Below are 19,816 nucleotides of genomic sequence, written 5' to 3'. Positions count from 1 at the left end.
AAGTGAGTACACCCCACAGTGAACATGTCCAAATTGTGCCCAAATGTGTCGTTATCCCTCCCTGGTGTCATGTGTCAAGATCCCAGGTGTAAATGGGGAGCAGGGCTGTTAAATTTGGTGTTTTGGGTACAATTCTCTCATACTGGCCACTGGATATTCAACATGGCACCTCATGGCAAAGAACTCTCTGAGGATGTGAGAAATAGAATTGTTGCTCTCCACAAAGATGGCCTGGGCTATAAGAAGATTGCTAACACCCTGAAACTGAGCTACAGCATGGTGGCCAAGGTCATACAGCGGTTTTCCAGGACAGGTTCCACTCGGAACAGGCTTCGCCAGGGTCGACCAAAGAAGTTGAGTCCACGTGTTCGGCGTCATATCCAGAGGTTGGCTTTAAAAAATAGACACATGAGTGCTGCCAGCATTGCTGCAGAGGTTGAAGACGTGGGAGGTCAGCCTGTCAGTGCTCAGACCATACGCCGCACACTGCATCAACTCGGTCTGCATGGTCATCATCCCAGAAGGAAGCTGACGCACAAGAAAGCCCGCAAACAGTTTGCTGAAGACAAGCAGTCCAAGAACATGGATTACTGGAATGCCCTGTGGTCTGACGAGACCAAGATAAACTTGTTTGGCTCAGATGGTGTCCAGCATGTGTGGCGGCGCCCTGGTGAGAAGTACCAAGACAACTGTATCTTGCCTACAGTCGAGCATGGTGGTGGTAGCATCATGGTCTTGGGCTGCATGAGTGTTGCTGGCACTGGGGAGCTGCAGTTCATTGAGGGAAACATGAATTCCAACATGTACTGCGACATTCTGAAACAGAGCATGATCCCCTCCCTTCGAAAACTGGGCCTCATGGCAGTTTTCCAACAGGATAACGACCCCAAACACAACCTCCAAGATGACAACTGCCTTGCTGAGGAAGCTGAAGGTAAAGGTGATGGACTAAACCCAATTGAGCACCTGTGGCGCATCCTCAAGTGGAAGGTGGAGGAGTTCAAGGTGTCTAACATCCACCAGCTCTGTGATGTCATCATGGAGGAGTGGAAGAGGATTCCAGTAGCAACCTGTGCAGCTCTGGTGAATTCCATGCCCAGGAGGGTTAAGGCAGTGCTGGATAATAATGGTGGTCACACAAAATATTGACACTTTGGGCACAATTTGGACATGTTCACTGTGGGGTGTACTCACTTATGTTGCAGCTATTTAGACATTAATGGCTGTGTGTTGAGTTATTTTCAGAAGACAGTAAATCTACACTGCTATACAAGTTGTACACTGACTACTCTAAGTTATATCCAAGTTTTGTTTCTATAGTGTTGTCCCATGAAAAGATATAATAAAATATTTGCAGAAATGTGAGGGGTGTACTCACTTTTGTGATACACTGTATATATATATATGTATATGTGTGTGTGTGTGTGTGTGTGTGTGTGTGTGTGTGTGTGTGTGTGTGTGTGTGTGTGTGTGTGTGTGTGTGTGTGTGTGTGTATCTATTCCCAGATGTGTGAGGCGGCATAGTGGGCAGTGCCAGTGAAGTTCTTGTTCTCTCTGGTGTGTGAGTGTGTGTGAGCGAGCATGTGTACCTATTCCCAGGTGCGTGTTGATGGCAGGCAGTGCCAGTCAGGTTCTTGTTCTCTCTGTAAGGTGTGTGTGTGTGTGTGTGTGTGTGTGTGTGTGTGTGTGTGTGTGTGTGTGTGTGTGTGTGTATCTATTCCCAGGTGTGTTGATAGAGGTGTACCTGGTAGTGCCAGTGAAGTTCTTGTTCTCTCTGTAGTGTGTGTGTACCTATTCCCAGATGCGTGTTGATGGAGGCGTAGCGGGCAGTGCCAGTCAGGTTCTTGTTCTCCCGGTAGGGAATGTGCTGGTGTGTGCGGGCGTCTCTGTACTTCTTTGCCAGGCCGAAGTCGATGATGTAGACCAGGTTGCCCTTCTTGCCCAGACCCATGAGGAAGTTGTCGGGCTTCACGTCTCTGTGGATGAAGTTCTTGGAGTGGATGTACTCGATACGGCTGATCTGAAACACACACCGCCAAACCCAGGGATCTCAGAATTTAAACATGCCCTGTAGGATGATATAAAATGCGTGTGTGTAGAGAGAGCGAGACCCTGTGTGTGTGTGTGTGTGTGTGTGTGTGTGTGTGTGTGTGTGTGTGTGTACCATTTGGTCAGCCAGCAGCAGAACAGTCTTGAGGCTGAATTTTCGGGAGCAGAAGTTGAAGAGATCCTCCAGGCTGGGGCCGAGCAGCTCCATCACCATGACGTTATAGTCTCCCTCAGCTCCGCACCACTTGATCGTCGGGATTCCTACTGCAAAACGACCCCACACATTTAATCAGCAAAGCACATGAAGGACTGAACCCGAGGGTTCAAAGTTCTGTAGCTGCTACAACAGCATTTTTTTTTATTTATTTGGATTTTAATGCCACGCTCAACACATTCTGCTTATTTACATTTTCAGCATTTAGCAGACACTTATCCACAAAAGTGCTTCCATAATGCTTATTGTATCGTGTCTTTATATTTTGGGGCATTTGTATGTTTTTATGGCTGCGAGGTAGGTCACATCTACAGCACCTACAGGAGAGAGACGGGTTCTGCTTATAGATCTTACGGCTCTCTGCAGTAGGTGGCATGATTTCTCAACTCTGCTTGGGCAGTTTTGTTGACTAAAACGGAGCAAATGTGAGCGGTGACTGCCGGGTTTGGTCCCAAACAGTACCAGAACCGTACCAGGACTAAATCATATGGACCAAGAGGATTATTAAGCATAAATGAGTGAATGTGTTTGGTTCCTGAATGGGCACAGAGCTGATATCTGAGTCTGAACGACAGACGGAAGGGCCATCAGTGCTCAGGAGGGTACAGCTCCTGGTGTGTGTGTGTGTGTACTCCAAATCTGTCCATTGCCTTGTACAGCACGGAGCTTTTGCTGCTCAGCAGTTTTGCTCGCTGAATGTTTGAGGTCAGCTATTTCTGAGCGCGCTCAGTAGGATAAATATATCTTTATCTCTCGAACCCTCCCGATCTCTCCGATCGAGCCACAGCTCTGTTCTACTCCTCAGTCTGCGTGAGTGTTACAGTGTAGAGAGCTTCAGTACTGCACTTCATACACCACATCCCGTGTGAGAATGTGCCAACGCTACCCAATCAATCCCGGTACAGCGAGCACACCGGTATCGGCGCCAGGCCGAGTGTAAACGTGAGTGCGCTGGTGATGCAACACTAACACTCGATCATGCACGGCGCTTCAGGCCACACGGTGCTGATGTAAATATTTTACCGTGCTGAGAAATGCATGGAACGAGAGCAGGACCCCGGCACAGGAGAGGCACAGGGGGAAAAGCTGCACCACCATCTGGACCCAATTACCCACGTGATGGTGATGGTGGTGGTGGTGGGGGAGGAGAGGAAAGCGGGAACAGCGATGAGAACCAGAGGAGAACCTGCTGATCTCCACTCAGAACGTGATCATGAGAGTTTAACGATTAACCAGTTAATCCATAATCAACGAGGAAAGCGACTGGTGATTAAAAATGAATTCATTTCTGTCGGCTGGTGCTCGATTCCATTCAAGGAATCTGAACCACAAATTTGAAGAATTAAAACGCACCCTGACCCACCCAAACGCTGCTCCAGCTCCATTCACAAACCACAATCAGAGATTCTAACCAGACCAGAACATCTTCAGGTTTTTATATGATTTATATCCTGAACGTTGGTATTTATGTTATTTATTTAGAATTTAATGCCATGTTTGCTCTTTGTCTACATACATCACGTTACTCATGATGTATAGTCACTTGTTTTTGTTTTATTACACGATCGTTCCATTGTGTGCTGCAGGAGTTTGATCGGCATCTCCTGAACGGTGGAGCTGAAACTGGTCAGTGTCTGTACAGATTAACCCTTTAATGGTCTGATCAAGAAAATAATGTTTAATTAATCATTTCTTTGCATTTCTTAGTGTCTTGGGACTATACCAACAGCAAACAATTAATATTTATTCACGAGTGCACACAGTAGTTTTTAATGAGCCTCAAACAGAGGCTTATAATGATTTCTCAGCTTCTCGCTTCCAGTGGACATAAAGGTTAGAAAAGCCGTTTTCTTAAAACCAGTGTGATCTAGCAATATTTTTGAGTTGAACACACATCCACCACAGAGCAGATACGACCCAAACTAGATGATTTAAACACAGCTTATTTTTACACAAGTATTCAGACTCATAATGAGCTCAACCAAATGACCGAACAGACCATTAAAGGGTTAATAAGGATATTTAGTGTTGCTGTGTTATAAATAATCAGAAGTTCCTTTGAAAGCCATGTCCCAAACCCTCGGGCACGATAGCTGCGAGCACACAAACGATTAGCGTGCGAGTAAAAAACATCGTGCGGTTGGGTGTTTTACTGTAGCTGCAGGAATCAGAGGTGATAAAAATCACAGTGATAAAACTTCCCCACCCTAAAACCAACTCATCAAAACAAATCGTTCGATTTCAGCTGATCTGTGTTAAGATGTAAAGAGGTCAGCAGTTTATTCACGTCTATACATTCGGTTTGGTTAAACGCTGGACCTGGCCGGTGCGAATCCAGTGAAGCTGAGGAAGCCGATGAATAAAATAAGGATGATGAACGTACCTCCTCCCTGCATCATCTTGTAGATCTTGCTCTCGATGTGGAGCTGTGGATGCTTCGTCTTCACACATTCTAGCTTGATGGCAACTTCCTCTCCAACCGAGATATCTGTGCCTGAGAGAGACGAACGGAGAGACACACGCTTCAGTCTCGGTGTGAATAAATAAATAAAACAAATCCCAGCCGATTTAATATCTTTTTAATGTAAAAAGCAATGCCTTAATCATGTTTGATTAAATAAACAATTTTAAGAGACCGTGTAGTACAGGACTGTAGGATGAACAGAATGATGTCGAGCAGAACCAGATCAACAACCACAGCAGCGACACTAAAGCGTTTAATGAGAACATCAGCATTTACACCTTCGTTTTGGAACGTGATGCAAAATCTCTACATCACAGATCAGGAAGAGGAACTGGCTACGACTAAACTGGGAGAGGAAGGAAACGTAACTGCAAGGTGGTCAAGTAGCTGCTGTCTGGATTCCCAAAATTGTCCCCCCAGCATCTCTCAACTAACTTAAACAGACTTCAGAACTGTTAGACAAAACTGCACACAGTGTGTAGTTACTTAGATTCAAGGTTCCCTTTTAAACAAGTAATGTACTTAGATGTTATATTATCATGATTATAACATATACACGTAAATATGAGTGATATTTTACATTGTGCACCATTGTGCTACACTTATATGAGAGGTGTTTGAGATAATGGTAAACAAATAGAAACTGTTTAGCTGCTGAAGACCAAAGAAGCAGAAGCAAAATCACCGTTCTAAAGTGCCAGAGCTGCAGGGGAATGTTTTGGATTCTAACCTTGACGTGACAGACAGGAAATAAAACATTTCCACATCCAGTAACGGCGTAGTTAAACACCACCAGTCAGCCGCTGCTACACAAACACTCTCACCTACACACCCGGGCTGAACGCTGCTTAATCTTTCACATTACAAACAATCACACACACACACACACACACACACACACACACACACACGTCGCCTTATTGTGTTTGTCTTATAGGGTGGGACACCCCAACCAGCCCCTATTTACTGTATACACACATACACCCCCCACACCGGGAAATAAAGCTCACACAGCGGCCCATTCACTCACAACCTGCTATTTAAAGTAACTGGACACTGCGGGAACAATGACCCACACTGGAAACGCACGCTGGCCTCGGGAACGGGAACCCAACACACACCCGAGCGTGTGCCCACCTCCCCCACAGACTCGTCCTGGATGCTCGGTGTACATCAGAACAGGCAGCGGGAAGGAAATCGGCCAACCGCCCAGAGGAGGCAGTTTGGAATACGGTTGCTCTGAAGGACAGACCCATGTCCTGCTATGGCACAGAGGGATTTGTAAACCGTGCCGTGAGTAAATCCTGACTAATCGTGGCTGATGCGTAGGTGGAGGTACACTATATGGTCAAAAGTATTTGGATGCCTGAGCATGAGCTTGTCGAACGTCCTATTTCAAAAACCACCTTTATTAGACTTTAAAGAGTGACCCTCTGTGTGATCTTTTCAGTCGGTCTTCTGAGAAGCTTCAAAGAAGATTTCCGGTTCATCCCAGAACTGCTGAGTGGGGCTGAGCTCAGGGCTCTGTGCAGGACGCTGGAGCTTATGTATGGAGCTTGCTTTGTGCACGGGGGCCTTCCCTAAACTGTTGCCACAAAGCTGGAAGCATAGGACGTTTATGCTATTGATTTATTACACCTGTTAGCAAAAATAGAAGGGGTGTCCCGATACTTTTGACTATGTAGTGTGTGCTGGCCTGCTGCTCTCCTCAGCAGGGGTCACCAGAGTGCAGAAGAGAGTCAGATATATCCAAATTGAGAAAAATGTAAAAGTGTCATAAATGTACACAAAAACCTAGTGGACGTACACTCACGATACTGATACTTGACTAGTAATCAAAAGGTCGCTGGTTCAAGCCCCACCACTGCCAACTCGCCACTGTTGGGCCCTTAAGCAAGGCCCTTAACCCTCAATCACCTAGACAATCTACTGTCACAGTACTGCTGCTTCCTCGTGGTTCCTGTATAAACTATTATTCAGTAGAATCATTCATCAACGTTCAGGCTTTATATTAAAGAGGAGAGGAGCCACACCCTCAGAGTCCAGGTACATAAAACCCCACCCTAACGATCTCTCACACACTCTCTCACACACTCTCTCACACACTCTCTCACACACTCTCACACACACTCTCACACACACTCTCACACACACTCTCACACACACTCTCACACACACTCTCACACACTCTCACACACTCTCTCACACACTCTCTCACACACTCTCTCACACACTCTCACACACTCTCACACACACTCTCACACACTCTCACACACTCTCTCACACACTCTCACACACACTCTCACACACACTCTCACACACTCTCTCACACACTCTCTCACACACTCTCTCACACACTCTCTCACACACTCTCTCACACACTCTCACACACACTCTCACACACTCACACACACTCTCACACACACTCTCACACACACTCTCACACACACTCTCACACACACTCTCACACACACTCTCACACACTCTCTCACACACACTCTCACACACACTCTCACACACTCTCACACACTCTCTCACACACTCTCACACACACTCACACACACTCTCACACACACTCTCACACACACTCTCACACACACTCTCACACACTCTCTCACACACTCTCTCACACTCTCACACACTCTCTCTCACACTCTCACACACACTCTCACACACTCTCACACACACACTCACACACACTCTCACACACACTCACACACACACTCACACACACACTCACTCACACACACACTCACACACTCACACACACACTCACACACACTCACACACACACTCTCACACACACTCACACACTCACACACACACACTCTCACACACACTCACACACACACTCACACTCACACACACACACACACTCACACACACACTCACTCACACACTCTCACACACACTCTCACACACACTCTCACACACACTCTCACACACACACACACACACACACACTCACACACAAAATCAAAGCCAGCAGAGCAAGTTCAAGAAAACCTCCTCAGTCTGAAGAACTAAGATACACTATACAATCACTAACAGGTGTAATAAATCAGTCATGTAAAGGAAATGACATGCTTCTGACTTTGCAGTAACAGGTTAGGGAAGGTCCTTTTCTGTTCCAGCATGAGTGAGCTCTATAAAGCTGCACAGAGTCCTGAGCTCAGCCCCACTCAGCAGCTCTGGGATGAACCGGAACATCGACTGATTGCACAAATTCCCACACACAGTCTCGTGAGAAGCTTCTCAGAAGAGCGGCTGATGTCCTGGCTGAAAAAGGTCACACAGAGGTCACCGTCTGTTTTTGGAACGGGCGTCCCACAAGCTCACGGTCAGGCGTCCAAATACTTTTGGCCATGCAGTGAAGTTTCGGTTGACAAAAGTCTACAAAATACAAAAGAAGAATGTGTAACAGCACAAAGCGCACACACATGCACCACACACGCACCACACACACACACACATGCACCACACACACACACACACACACACACACACACACACACACACACACACACACACACACACACACACACACACACGCGTACACACACACAGCAGATCTGATAAAGCGCTGAACAGGTTCAGACACGTTCCTGTTACACAACACACACCGGTTCTGCTATTCTACACCTGTGTTCAAGCTTTCAGACCCGGAGGCTCGTCAGGGGAGAGGAGGATTCCCGTCATCCGCTGATTTACAGGGCCGGGTGATAGCACTCAGGGATTCGGCTATTACACCAAACCAGAGACCGTAAAGCTGTGCTGGAAACGATCACACAACCACGCTGCTGCTTTACTCAGATCTACTCTACAGAACCACGAACGCTTCCAGGAGAAGAACGTCTACGGTCATCCATACACCGACGAGCCATAATATCATATATCCAGGGGATCGATTAGGTCTTGATCTGATGGTGTGTGTGAGGGTGAGGGATCTATCAGATGTTGATCTGATGGAGGTTCCTCGTAGTTCGTGTTGAACGCAACAGATCTGATCAGCATAAGACCTGAGGAACTTTGATCAGGACCACATCATTATGGCCTTTGGGTTGTAGTGCCGACCCACAGCGGTCCAAGGAGGGACATGAAAACTGGGGTGTGCGGTCTAGACCAACAGAGGATCTACTGTGGGTCTAACTGTAGATGTGAACTGTAGAACACCACGCACAGAGCATCAAACCCTTCTGTGCCAGTCAGAGTACCCATGCATCTCCTGCCCATCGGAGCAACGGTGGAGGGACTGACCGGATAAATCATGTTTAATACAAGATCATGAGGACGACCGGGCACATAGGGATGGTTCACCTGGAGGAAAAGGGGTAACCAACCATGCCCCCCCCCCCAAAAAACCCTTGGCTTGATTCTTTATACATGTTTAGAGGGGAATAAATACTAAATTTAGTTCCTCACAGTGGATTTGAGCTCCTGAGAACATTTCTGAGTTTGATAACGGTGATCTGATGAACGCGCTACACCACCGGCACATATTTTAAACCCTGGTTTTGGTTTGAATCCTTTTAAACCATGAAACCCCCCGCGATGCAGATCAATACATCCATCCATTTTTAACCCAAAGCAGCTGTTTGTTCCCTTTCTCCAGCACCCCCCTCTCCCGAGGGAAACAGAGGGGCGAGGCTCGTCAAAATGCACTCGCCTTTTATCCTAAAAATATTACTGTTCGCTGGATAAACACGCCTTATTCTAAACTACATACAGAATTAATACTTCAGAGATAAACAAAAGGTTATTAGTTCTTACATTTCAACAACACACAACACCCCCCCCCCCCCCCCCAACACACACAGGGGGTAACTGGAGAAGGGGGAGTCTCAAGTGTCCACGATAACAATAGCATGAACAACTAACCAATTTTAGAAACATGACTAGACTAAAGCACAAGGGTTTGGTTTTAGTTTTAGTTTGGGGAGCAGGGGTGTGTGTTGTGAGCTGATTAAAACTGTGTGTGTGTGTGTTACAGCATTTACAGCCTCCGACCTCCAAATCAGGCAGTGGTACCCCAATGGTGAAGGTACTACACTAGTATTCAGAAGGTCGCTGGTTTAAACCACATGATTGCCAAGGAGACACCGTTGGGGCCCTAAATAAGGCCCTTACCCCTCAATAGCTTGGACTGTACAGTTGTAAATGTCAATTGTTTGAAAGTGTGTGGGGCAGCAGGAGTTGAGTGGTTACAGCTCTTGGTCGCCACTTGAAAGGCGGAAGGTTCGAATCCCAGCTCCGCCTAGACCCTTAAACCTCCCACGCCAGGTTTGGTGTGTTCAGCAGCAGAGAAGATACTCTTAGGGATTTAGATACGACTAGATTGATAGTATGCAGAAATCTGCAGAAATCTGATCACGTCATTCCGTCGCTCTTCATTAGAACGATTACACAGGATAACAAAGATTTTGCTACTTGGAATAAAACATGCTATTTACATGAAATCGAGTGTGCTGATTCCGAATATGAAGTCAAAATTCGCGCAGGACGTCGAGATTTTAAGTTACAGGCCAAATGCAGTTTGGTGACAGCTTGGTAGATTTGTCCATGTTCTGCAGCTTGGCAACATTGTAATTGCTGCACCATAGCTAGTTGACAATATTGTTTTCTTATATTGCTAGTATGTCTGCTTAAGCCTAAAGATGAGTAGGAGGAGCTGTGTTAACCATCCAGACAATTTTTGCTACATTTGTGGTAAATACACCCTATACGATCAGCGCAAAAACCTGACGAAGAGAGTGATGATCGCTTACAAGTAATATTTCGGGTGTAAATTTGGAGATCAAGACAAAAGCTGGGCACCTCACATCTGCTGCACTGTGTGCTACGCTGGTCTCACACAGTGGCTCAATGGCAAGAGAAAGGCAATGCAGTTTGCTGTGCCTATGATTTGGCGGGAACCGAAAGATCATCACTCGGACTGCTATTTTTGCATGACTAATGTTGCTGGATTTTCAAAGAAGAACAAGTCAAAAATTGTTTATCCTGATTGTGAGTCTGCTCTGAAGCCAGTGCCACATGACGCTGAGAATACAGTGCCAATTCCACCTGCATCTTGTGCTTCTGAAAATGACAGTTCTGATGGAGATCATGAGGATGATGTTGCTCCTGACGCATGTTATGATCCAGAATCTGAACATGGTAAGCCTCACTTGCTTCTGGCAAAGCTAGCCTGAAAGCTGTATTGCTGCACAATGGCAATGAAAAGCCTTCTGTTCCTATTGCTTATGCTGCGGGAATGAAACTAAAAGCAGGAATTTGTGTTTATAATGACACATTCAGATCCAAACTGAACACGCTTGAACTCGCCGCTTGGGATGCATTTGTGCTAGTTGTGCAAAACTTTCTTGGCAACCATCGGGCTGACAACCATGCTGAACTTGTGAGCAACATGTTAGCAGCGTATCAGCAACTCGGCTGCCGAATGTCACTCAAAATTCATTTCTTACATTCTCATATGGATTTTTTCCCTTCAAATTTGGGTGATGTGAGTGATGAACACGGGGAACGATTCCACCAGGATATTGCCACCATGGAAAAAAGATATCAAAGTCACTTCAACCCCAACATGATGGGCGACTACTGCTGGTTTCTGCAGCGGTCAACAACAGACACTCACAAGCGCAAAAGCACGTGCCTGAAGCACTTTTGAACACTGTATGTGCAATTGTGCATTGCATAAAGACTCACGAGAACTTTTCAGTTACACGTTTGTTAATGTGAAGCAGTTTTTGTAATCTCTAGCAGTTTTGAACCACAATTTAGTTATGCACAGTGGCTGTATAACAGATACAAAAACAGTTTCTCGCGTCTGTTTGAATAACCAATGATACAGAGTATAACTTCAGAACCCGACGTCATAGGCAAAATTCGTCTACAGATTTAAACTCTGCACACTCGATTTAGTATAGGACACATGAAACACTCCAAGTAGCAGACAAAAAAATGTTTTCTGTGATCCAGTGTTATCAGACGGTATCAGTAATGATTTCTGTCAGTCCGGACGGATCGGCGTGACCCGCTCGATCAGCTGCTAACAGTTCATCCAGCGCCGTGAGCAGATTCTCTCCACTTCTGTCTATTTAGAGAGCACCAGCGCTGCACTTTCCCGGTCTGTAGGGATCTGTAACCGTGTACCAGTTCAGCTCAGATGAAGCTCAGAGTTCCTCAGTGTGAGAAGCCTGGACCCTGTACGTGAGCTTCTCCACGCTGAGCAGACGTGATTATGCCAATTACGGGGAAAAGAACCGAACCTATGCTTGAATTTAAACGCACACTGGCTGCTTTACACAACTAAATATGGTGATTTAACATCCCAAAATTAACAAGGGGGTCGAATCGGGCACTGTGCGTTATTGGTGGTCGGCCTGGTCTGTCTGAGTGGTAAGGAAACGCATGTACATGTGTTCAGATCCGCTCTGTATCAATGCCAAGCACAGTGTATCAGAGGAGCTGTCTGATTCTGGCTAAGTCAAAGTTCAAGACATTAAAGTTTCGTAAGACTTTCGCAAGTCCAGTTTGCGCCGGAGTGACCAGAGCTTCGGTCTGCGCTTACAAGAGTCACCGCTGACACTGATGTTAATGAGAACTATACGCTGCACAATCTCTGTACGTCACGAACGTTTAAGCACGTTTGTATTTATCTGTGTGTCTTCGTTCTCATCTCCAGTCAACAAAAAAGCCAGAAGTTCCAAAGCAATCACGGCCACGTCCCAAATCACATCATACTGGACTTATTATACACTGTTCGTGGGTTCAAATGTGGCTGCTTTCAGCGTTTTGCGTTCGGTTCACTGTGAGTCTGGGCACAACGTTTCATGAACCTTTAACTTTCAATTAAATGCAACGTTAATCCTTATTAAAGAGCTACGAAGCTACAACCTGCAGTTCCAGGATCAGGAGCTGTGGGGTTGCTATCTATAATGCTGGATTATTTCCCCCAGAACGCCGCGGTTCTTACTGAAAGTGGACTGAAGCGATCAGGGTTTTGTAGTTTCTCTCCGATGTACCCGTGCTCGATTCGGACATTGTCGCTCGATCGGTGGCACTTGAGAAGGTTGTGCTCAGGGTAGAGCGATGGGAAGGTAAGCGGCACCGCCTCACTCTGTAGGAAACGTTGGCACAGCGGCACAGAGCAAAACGGTTTTGCTGCACATGTCAACGACAGCAACAGAAACTATTTCTACATCTGAAAACTAGCCAAAATAAATACCAATAAATAATCACGCTGACGTGGTGACGCAACCGCAACAGGTCTGTTTCAAACCGCCAGCTGGTACAAGTGATTACACAAGAGGAATAAAGCCTGAACCCTGAGCCGTTCCTGTACCTCCGGTCCTCTCCCGACAGCATTAAGCGGCGCCGAGCGAGCGGATTAGCAGCTCAGCCCTCGAGACATTTCCTTGGCAAAAACGTGCGGTCGTAACGACACAGAGAGGAAAAGTGGAGGTTTCAACCCCTTGTTTATAAAAGAATCTCTGGAAGCACGAATGCAGCACGCCGGCCAACAATGAGCTCAACGGCTTACAGGTCCAGTGAGCAAATAAACCCATAAAACCAGGAACAAGTTGCGCAAGACCGGGAAAGACGACCAATTATTAGTAACACACAACGGCTCTGGTGTTAGCCTGGATAGTACAAAAACAATCTCAGAAGGAACAGAGAAGCACTTCAGGGGAGCGTTTAGGGTCCCGAAAGACAGACGGACGTGCTTATTGGGCCACCAAAACGTGCCAGAGTTCATTTCCGCAGGTCCTGGTTTTATCCGTTTCATATTTCCAATCACTGCCGTTCTTGTCGGGACGTTTATAATGCACGGGCGGATCAGCGTTTACATAAAGCACCGACGATCACCAGAGATTCTTCATTCCGATACGCTTCCAGGTCCAAAGCGAGTGAATCTGAAAAGCAGCTGGCGGTAACGTGGTGACGCCCAGTAATGAAAGTAAATATTATGTCATCGTCAGTGTGTTCACATCGGCACAACCTGCACGCAAAGAGGGGAAAAACCGCCAAGAAAACCAGCCTAGAGAAACTATTTTTACTGGAACACACTCACAGGGATAAATAACTGACCAGAACACGGAGATATTTATTAACACAGAGGAACAAACGCAGATTTTCGATTCTATTGGTTGCTTCAGCATCGCGAGTTTAAGCCAGATAATGTGCACAAACATGTGTTGTGTAAAAATAGAACTTGGGAATCGATCACAAAAACACAATTTTATTTACACACAATCGGGGAGATAAATCCGGCCGACCGGCTTCAGTGTTTATTTCAGTAGAGAATAATTCCAGCGCTCAGGATTTAAATCATACAAATAAATAAAGCAGGAAACAGAACTGCTGTGCAAAGCTACAACCGGTGACTCCAGGATCAGAAGACGTGGGGTTGATATCTATAATGCAAACCCAGACTAGAACAGTAGCCCTACAGTTTGAACCTCAGCTGTGCTGTTGACCTGGCCGTGTGTCCAGCAGTCACACATCGTTCTGCTGCAAACGCGACCTCGACTGGCCGGTCCATGCACATGCACCAGGGGTGGGGGGAATTTATGGAGCATAGCGTGTCTCCTTGGATGCAACCTGGTATCTCTCTGCAGCGGAAGACAAAACAAAGTCGCTAAATCAGGAGGAAAATGGGGAGAAAATGCATGAAAAATAAATAAATAAAAAAGGCTCTCCTCGATCAGAAGTGGTGTTGCAAACAACGTACGGGGAAATGGAAATGACTAGGTTAAAGACAAAACAAATTTAGTGCATTTAAGCACTTAGAGTTCTTTGTTAGTTATCAGTTAAACGGTTAACAATAATCGTTCTAAATAAGTCACCACGTGGTGCCAGTATGCTGCCACCATGGCTAGATTTAAAAAAATCATAAACACACAAACATTATATAACAGGAATGTTTCCTAACTAGGAAGTACTGACTTTAGCAGGAGAAGCGATGAGTTCCTGTATTTCTAGCTCTCTCTTTGTGGTCTACGAGTTTATCAAGGTCTCAATCTGTCTCTAAACGAATCGTGGTCAGATTCGTTTCAGGTGTGAACACGATACGAGCCAAACACAGGACGTGATGTCACAAGATGCGACACAAAACACGGCGAGAGAACAGTGGAGCGTCTGGAGGAATATCTGATGCCGTTTTGACTTCTTTATCTATTTATCTATTTTACCAGCTCTTGTTGTGTTTGCATTTGTTAGAAATACCAGCAGTTATACACGACACCAACAGGCCCGGCGTGGTCCGGTGTTCTGACCACTGGCTGTCAAATCTGACATACATGCATCACAGGTCACTTTATTATAATTATTATTTTACTTATATTGGATTGACTGTAGATTTGAGAGCTTATTAAACCAGAACTAACATGAAATAATGGATCATTTTCTTGGTCATTCCAGATCAAGGAAACAGAACTACAAGTATAAACACGACCTGGGGAGGGTTTACATATACTGACAGTTATGACATGATAAATCTGCAACTGAAATGTCTACAAAAATATATATATGTTGGGGTGTGTGTGTTTGGGGGGGCAGGAGGGGGCATCAAATTACAAACCTAAACAATTTAGTAGACTAATAGTAATTAAAATGAACGAATAAAAGCACTTAAGTACAACATTGAGCTATAAAAAATTAATAAATGAATGAGAAAATATAGAATGTTTGTACAGGATTAAACAGGAGCTGAATGGAAGGTTGGTAAGAAGATCTGAAGTGATTCTTATCACATAAAATAATCAAAACACTAGAAACTATTTCACTCACACTGTATTGTGTAATGTAATCAGAGAAATCAATGTAAATGATCACATACTACTGATAAATACTCATGTTATATGTATGTACTGCTATATCATGTCATGCATTAACACATAATGACTGTGTGTGATTAAGATTGTAATACTTCCAGCCTAATATCTAAAACATTCTGTGCATTTTAATGTATTTATGTTATAAATCCTTTCTGATTGAATTATTTAAACATCTATTGTGTTGTACTGGATGTGTCTTTCATTCTTAGTTTAGGTGTTTTGATAGATGATGTTTAAATGACACAAACCTTACAGCAAATCCGACATATAATAAACATAATTCATGTGTATTTGCTGATTAAATAAGAAATAAAAATGTATTTTATTCGGTAAGACGGTGAATAGATGGAGGAGGAAGATACAGAAGCTCAGTGATCTACACACACACACACACTGATCTGAATAATACTGAATAATAAACACTCACCCACCAATAACACCAATATAATCAAACATTAATAATGAAATAAAACACCAGCAGATAACTGGATAGTAAACAAGGTGTGTCAGTATTAAATCAGAATGAAATGAAACGGTTCTTACCGAGGTAAATATCACCGAACGAACCAGATCCGATCTTCCGTCCGAGTCTGTATCTGTTTCCCACTCTCAAATCCATCCTAAATTCAGCTGATAACCCCGCTAGCGATGTGGCTAGCTCTCCAAAACCTTTTATAACCTTAGAACCTCAAACGACGACTCAAATATCGAAATAAACCGGAGCGGATCTGACTGAACAAACCGTCACCTCTCCGTCTATCAACCCAGTCTCTCAGCTGACTATGCTAAGCTAATTCCCCCTCAATCATTACCCGTTTTTTTCACCATTGGTTTTTAAACATTCCCGACATGATACGGACACAATATCGACTTTGTCTAACTAGTTAAAGTCTTGACTTGATGATCCGGCTAATTCCGGTGCGAAAAATCATCCAATTAACAAAGGATGCGAACGGATTTTTTAATACAATAAAAATAGTTCTCCCTTTCAGCTCCGTACGCTACGTCTGACGTCATGACGTCACTTGTTCTATATGTAGTGCGGCTGACCACGGCTGTGTTCCAAACAGCACCCTAGAGCCCTAAGTAGTATGCCAGAATAGTACTATTGTAGCAGACTATTCGGTCAATCCTGGCTCGATTTGGAATGCAGCCTCGATTCTACTAGGCATGCTATTCACTGAGGGGAAAACGTTCAGCCATTAACAAAAGCAACAGTTCACATTCTTATCAAATAAATACATAAAAACAACCTTTCAGATATTTGAGTCGAGATTTGTGGAATGATTATTTTGTTGTGTATATAAACGTGATATTTGTACATTTATCTGCATTTAAATTTGCACCATTCTATTCAAGTTGAAGGAAGAATCAGTGCTTTTCGGTCTATTTTTATTTAGATTTGCTGAAGCTCTTCTAACAGCCTATAAGTTTGTAATAAAAATAAGTTTAAGTGGGAAGAATTATGGTTTCTGTGGCCCGGGCGATAGATTGGTGGTCTGTCTGGGGTGTGTTACTGCATTGCATCCAGTATTTCCAGGGAGGACAGGCCCACCGCAACCCTGACCAGGATAAACTGGTGGTAAAACGTTAAAATTAAGTAAAGTTTGTCTAACCCTAAACATCTTTTTTTAAATCAAATACCATGGACATCAATAATGAGTTGGACCTCCAGTTTTGCAGCAAAGCTTTTAACAGTGAAACTCCTGGTGCTGCTTCCAGAGGCAGTTTGGAACCTAGTAATAAGTGTGACCACACAACTGAGCTGTTGTTGCTCCTAGATGTTTTTCCTCACAATAACAGGACTGACCATGGCGGCTCTAACATGGCAGAATATCTGTAGGAGTTTGTCTATGGAGATACGGGGTAGTAGGCTTGTTACTAAGCTCTTGTTAGGACCGGGTGTGGCAAACAGAGCAGCGTCCACACAGACACACAGGACATGTCGTTCATCTACCTGTGATCTACAAAAGCAGGACTGTGTTCCACGTCGAGCTGTCTCGGCTGATCTGTACGTGGAAGCTGTACTGCTCATGTTACAGATGAGGACACACACTGATCTGTGTTTGTTCAGGCGTGTCCTACACAACACCAGCGCGTGAAGTCCATTCCATACTGGTAAAACCAGTCTGAGCACAAAACCAGCAGAAGCACATCCCCGTCCTATACAGGAAGTGACTTTAGATAATGGCTTACGATTACTGAGGAAGACACCAGTGCAAACAAAGACAAAAACATGACAAAAGTATGTGGACACACCTCTGTTTAGGCTTTCAGCCACAGTTTTTGTTAACAGGTGTATAAAATTAAAAGTAATCCCTAATTATAAAATGAACTGCACAATACGAAATGAGAGGTAGAAGTTTAGGGAGGGTCCCATCCTGATCCAGCATGACTGTGCCCCAGTGCACAAATCGAGGTGTATAAAGGCGTGGTTTGACAAGACTGGAGTTGAACGGCACCGAGCCCTGACATCAACCCCACTAAATACCACTGGGATGAATTGCACCATTGATAAGATAATGTTAGTGCCCATTTTTATAAGCATTTAACACACAGGCACGATCCAAAATGACGTGTAGGACAAGCTCACGTTGAGACAAAGTACATGTTGCACGTCCTAAATGTTTAAACAAATTACACCATAGAACAGACTACACGTTCTAATACATTAAACGAAAGTAAATATAAATAAAGATTCTGTGGTATTAGCTCAGAACTGGAGCTGTCAGGTCTGAATTTGCATAGTTTCGGAGTGTGTGAATGACACACCCTTTGTGATCTGCCTACCACACGCAGCAGTCGACTGTAACACAGACCTGTTCAGACTTGCCTTTTACAACCATCAGTCGTTCTGCACAGCTCAACTGATGTCGCGTCGTAGTAAGACATTTCTACCAGAAAGGACTTCAAATCTCTAAACACACCAAAGCTGCATAATTAAGCTTCGATGTTGAAAACAAGGTCCTTCCGGAGGAACCACAAACCACTTAATGCAACATAAAACCACATCCACACGAATATACACCAAACAAACTAAATACATGGACACCTGACCTCCCACTGGAAGGTTTACCACCAGGGTTTGGAGTGTCGGTGGGAATGGGCCTGGATGCTCAGGCTGTTAAACAGGGATGATCTCAGCGCTCTGGTGTAGATAGTACAGAATGTAAATGTATGTAAAACGTAGATCTTGCACCATGGTACCGCTGCGTGTTTGTTGTGAGCAGGTCTGTGGCAGCGCTGACGTGGTGGAATGAGTCACGTCTCAATCAAATCAAATCGACTCACGCAACCTCACCATGACACTGATTCATCCTCAACGCTTCCAAACAGGAAGTGACCTCAATAATAAGAGTGATTTCCCTCTCAGATAGTCGTGTTCACCTGCACAGCTTCTGAACCACTTCTTTTCTCTGACTGGCGTTTGGTAGTTTTGCTGCTGATGTTGGTTTGTATGTTGGTCTGAATCAGTCTGAGAATGTTTATTATAACTGATTTACACGACAACCTGTTCAGTGCGTCTGATAATAAATTATAAGCTTCTGTATATATTATATATACACCGATCAGCCATAACATTATAACCACCCCCTTGTTTCTACACTCACTGTCCATTTTATCAGCTTCACTTACCATATAGAAGCACTTTGTAGTTCTACAATTACTGACTGTAGTGCATCTGTTTCTCTACATGCTTTGTTAGCTCCTTTCACCCTGTTCTTCAGTGGTCAGAACCTGGTCCAGGACATGGTGGTGGTGTGTTAGTGTGTGTTGTGCTGGTATGAGTGGATGAGTGGATCAGACACAGCAGCGCTGCTGGAGTTTTTACACACCTCACTGTCACTGCTGGACTGAGAATCGTCCACCAACCAAAAATATCCGACCAACAGCGCCCTGTGGGCAGCGTCCTGTGAGCACTGATGAGGGTCTAGAAGATGACCGACTCAAACAGCAGCAATAGATGAGTGATCGTCTCTGACTTTACATCTACAAGGTGGACCGACTAGGTAGGAGTGTCTAATAGAGTGGACAGTGAGTGGACACGGTGTTTAAAACCTCCAGCAGGGCTGCTGTGTCTGATCCACTCATACCAGCACAACACACACTAACACACCACCACCATGTCAGTGTCACTGCAGTGCTGAGAATCATCCACCACCTAAATAATACCTGCTCTGTGGTGGTCCTGTGGGGGTCCTGACCATTGAAGAACAGCATGAAAGGGGGTAACAAAGCATGTAGAGAAACAGA

At 44.8% G+C, this 19,816-nt stretch overlaps 1 protein-coding gene across 4 annotated transcripts in view; it reads right to left on the bottom strand.

Annotated features, from left to right (window-relative positions):
- csnk1da (casein kinase 1, delta a) overlaps window positions 1–16,554 on the bottom strand; it is a 28,926-nt gene extending 12,372 nt beyond the window's left edge. For 2 of the 4 annotated variants that reach the window (XM_062984899.1, XM_062984897.1), the window contains exons 1-4: window positions 16,106–16,554; window positions 4,647–4,757; window positions 2,165–2,313; window positions 1,792–2,020 (exon numbers count right to left, since the gene is read on the bottom strand). In XM_062984899.1, the coding sequence (XP_062840969.1) occupies window positions 1,792–2,020; window positions 2,165–2,313; window positions 4,647–4,757; window positions 16,106–16,181 (565 nt within the window). In that variant the 5' untranslated portion in view covers window positions 16,182–16,554. Of the gene's footprint in view, window positions 1–1,791; window positions 2,021–2,164; window positions 2,314–4,646; window positions 4,758–14,185; window positions 14,339–16,105 lie in introns of all 4 variants that reach the window. The other 2 variants (XM_062984900.1, XM_062984898.1) reach the window with 2 other exon arrangements.
- Window positions 16,555–19,816: the final 3,262 nt, after the last annotated feature.

Source organism: Trichomycterus rosablanca, chromosome 22, assembly GCF_030014385.1.
Source record: "Trichomycterus rosablanca isolate fTriRos1 chromosome 22, fTriRos1.hap1, whole genome shotgun sequence".
NCBI lineage: Eukaryota > Metazoa > Chordata > Actinopteri > Siluriformes > Trichomycteridae > Trichomycterus > Trichomycterus rosablanca.
This window is presented reverse-complemented; position numbering and strand designations above follow the sequence as displayed.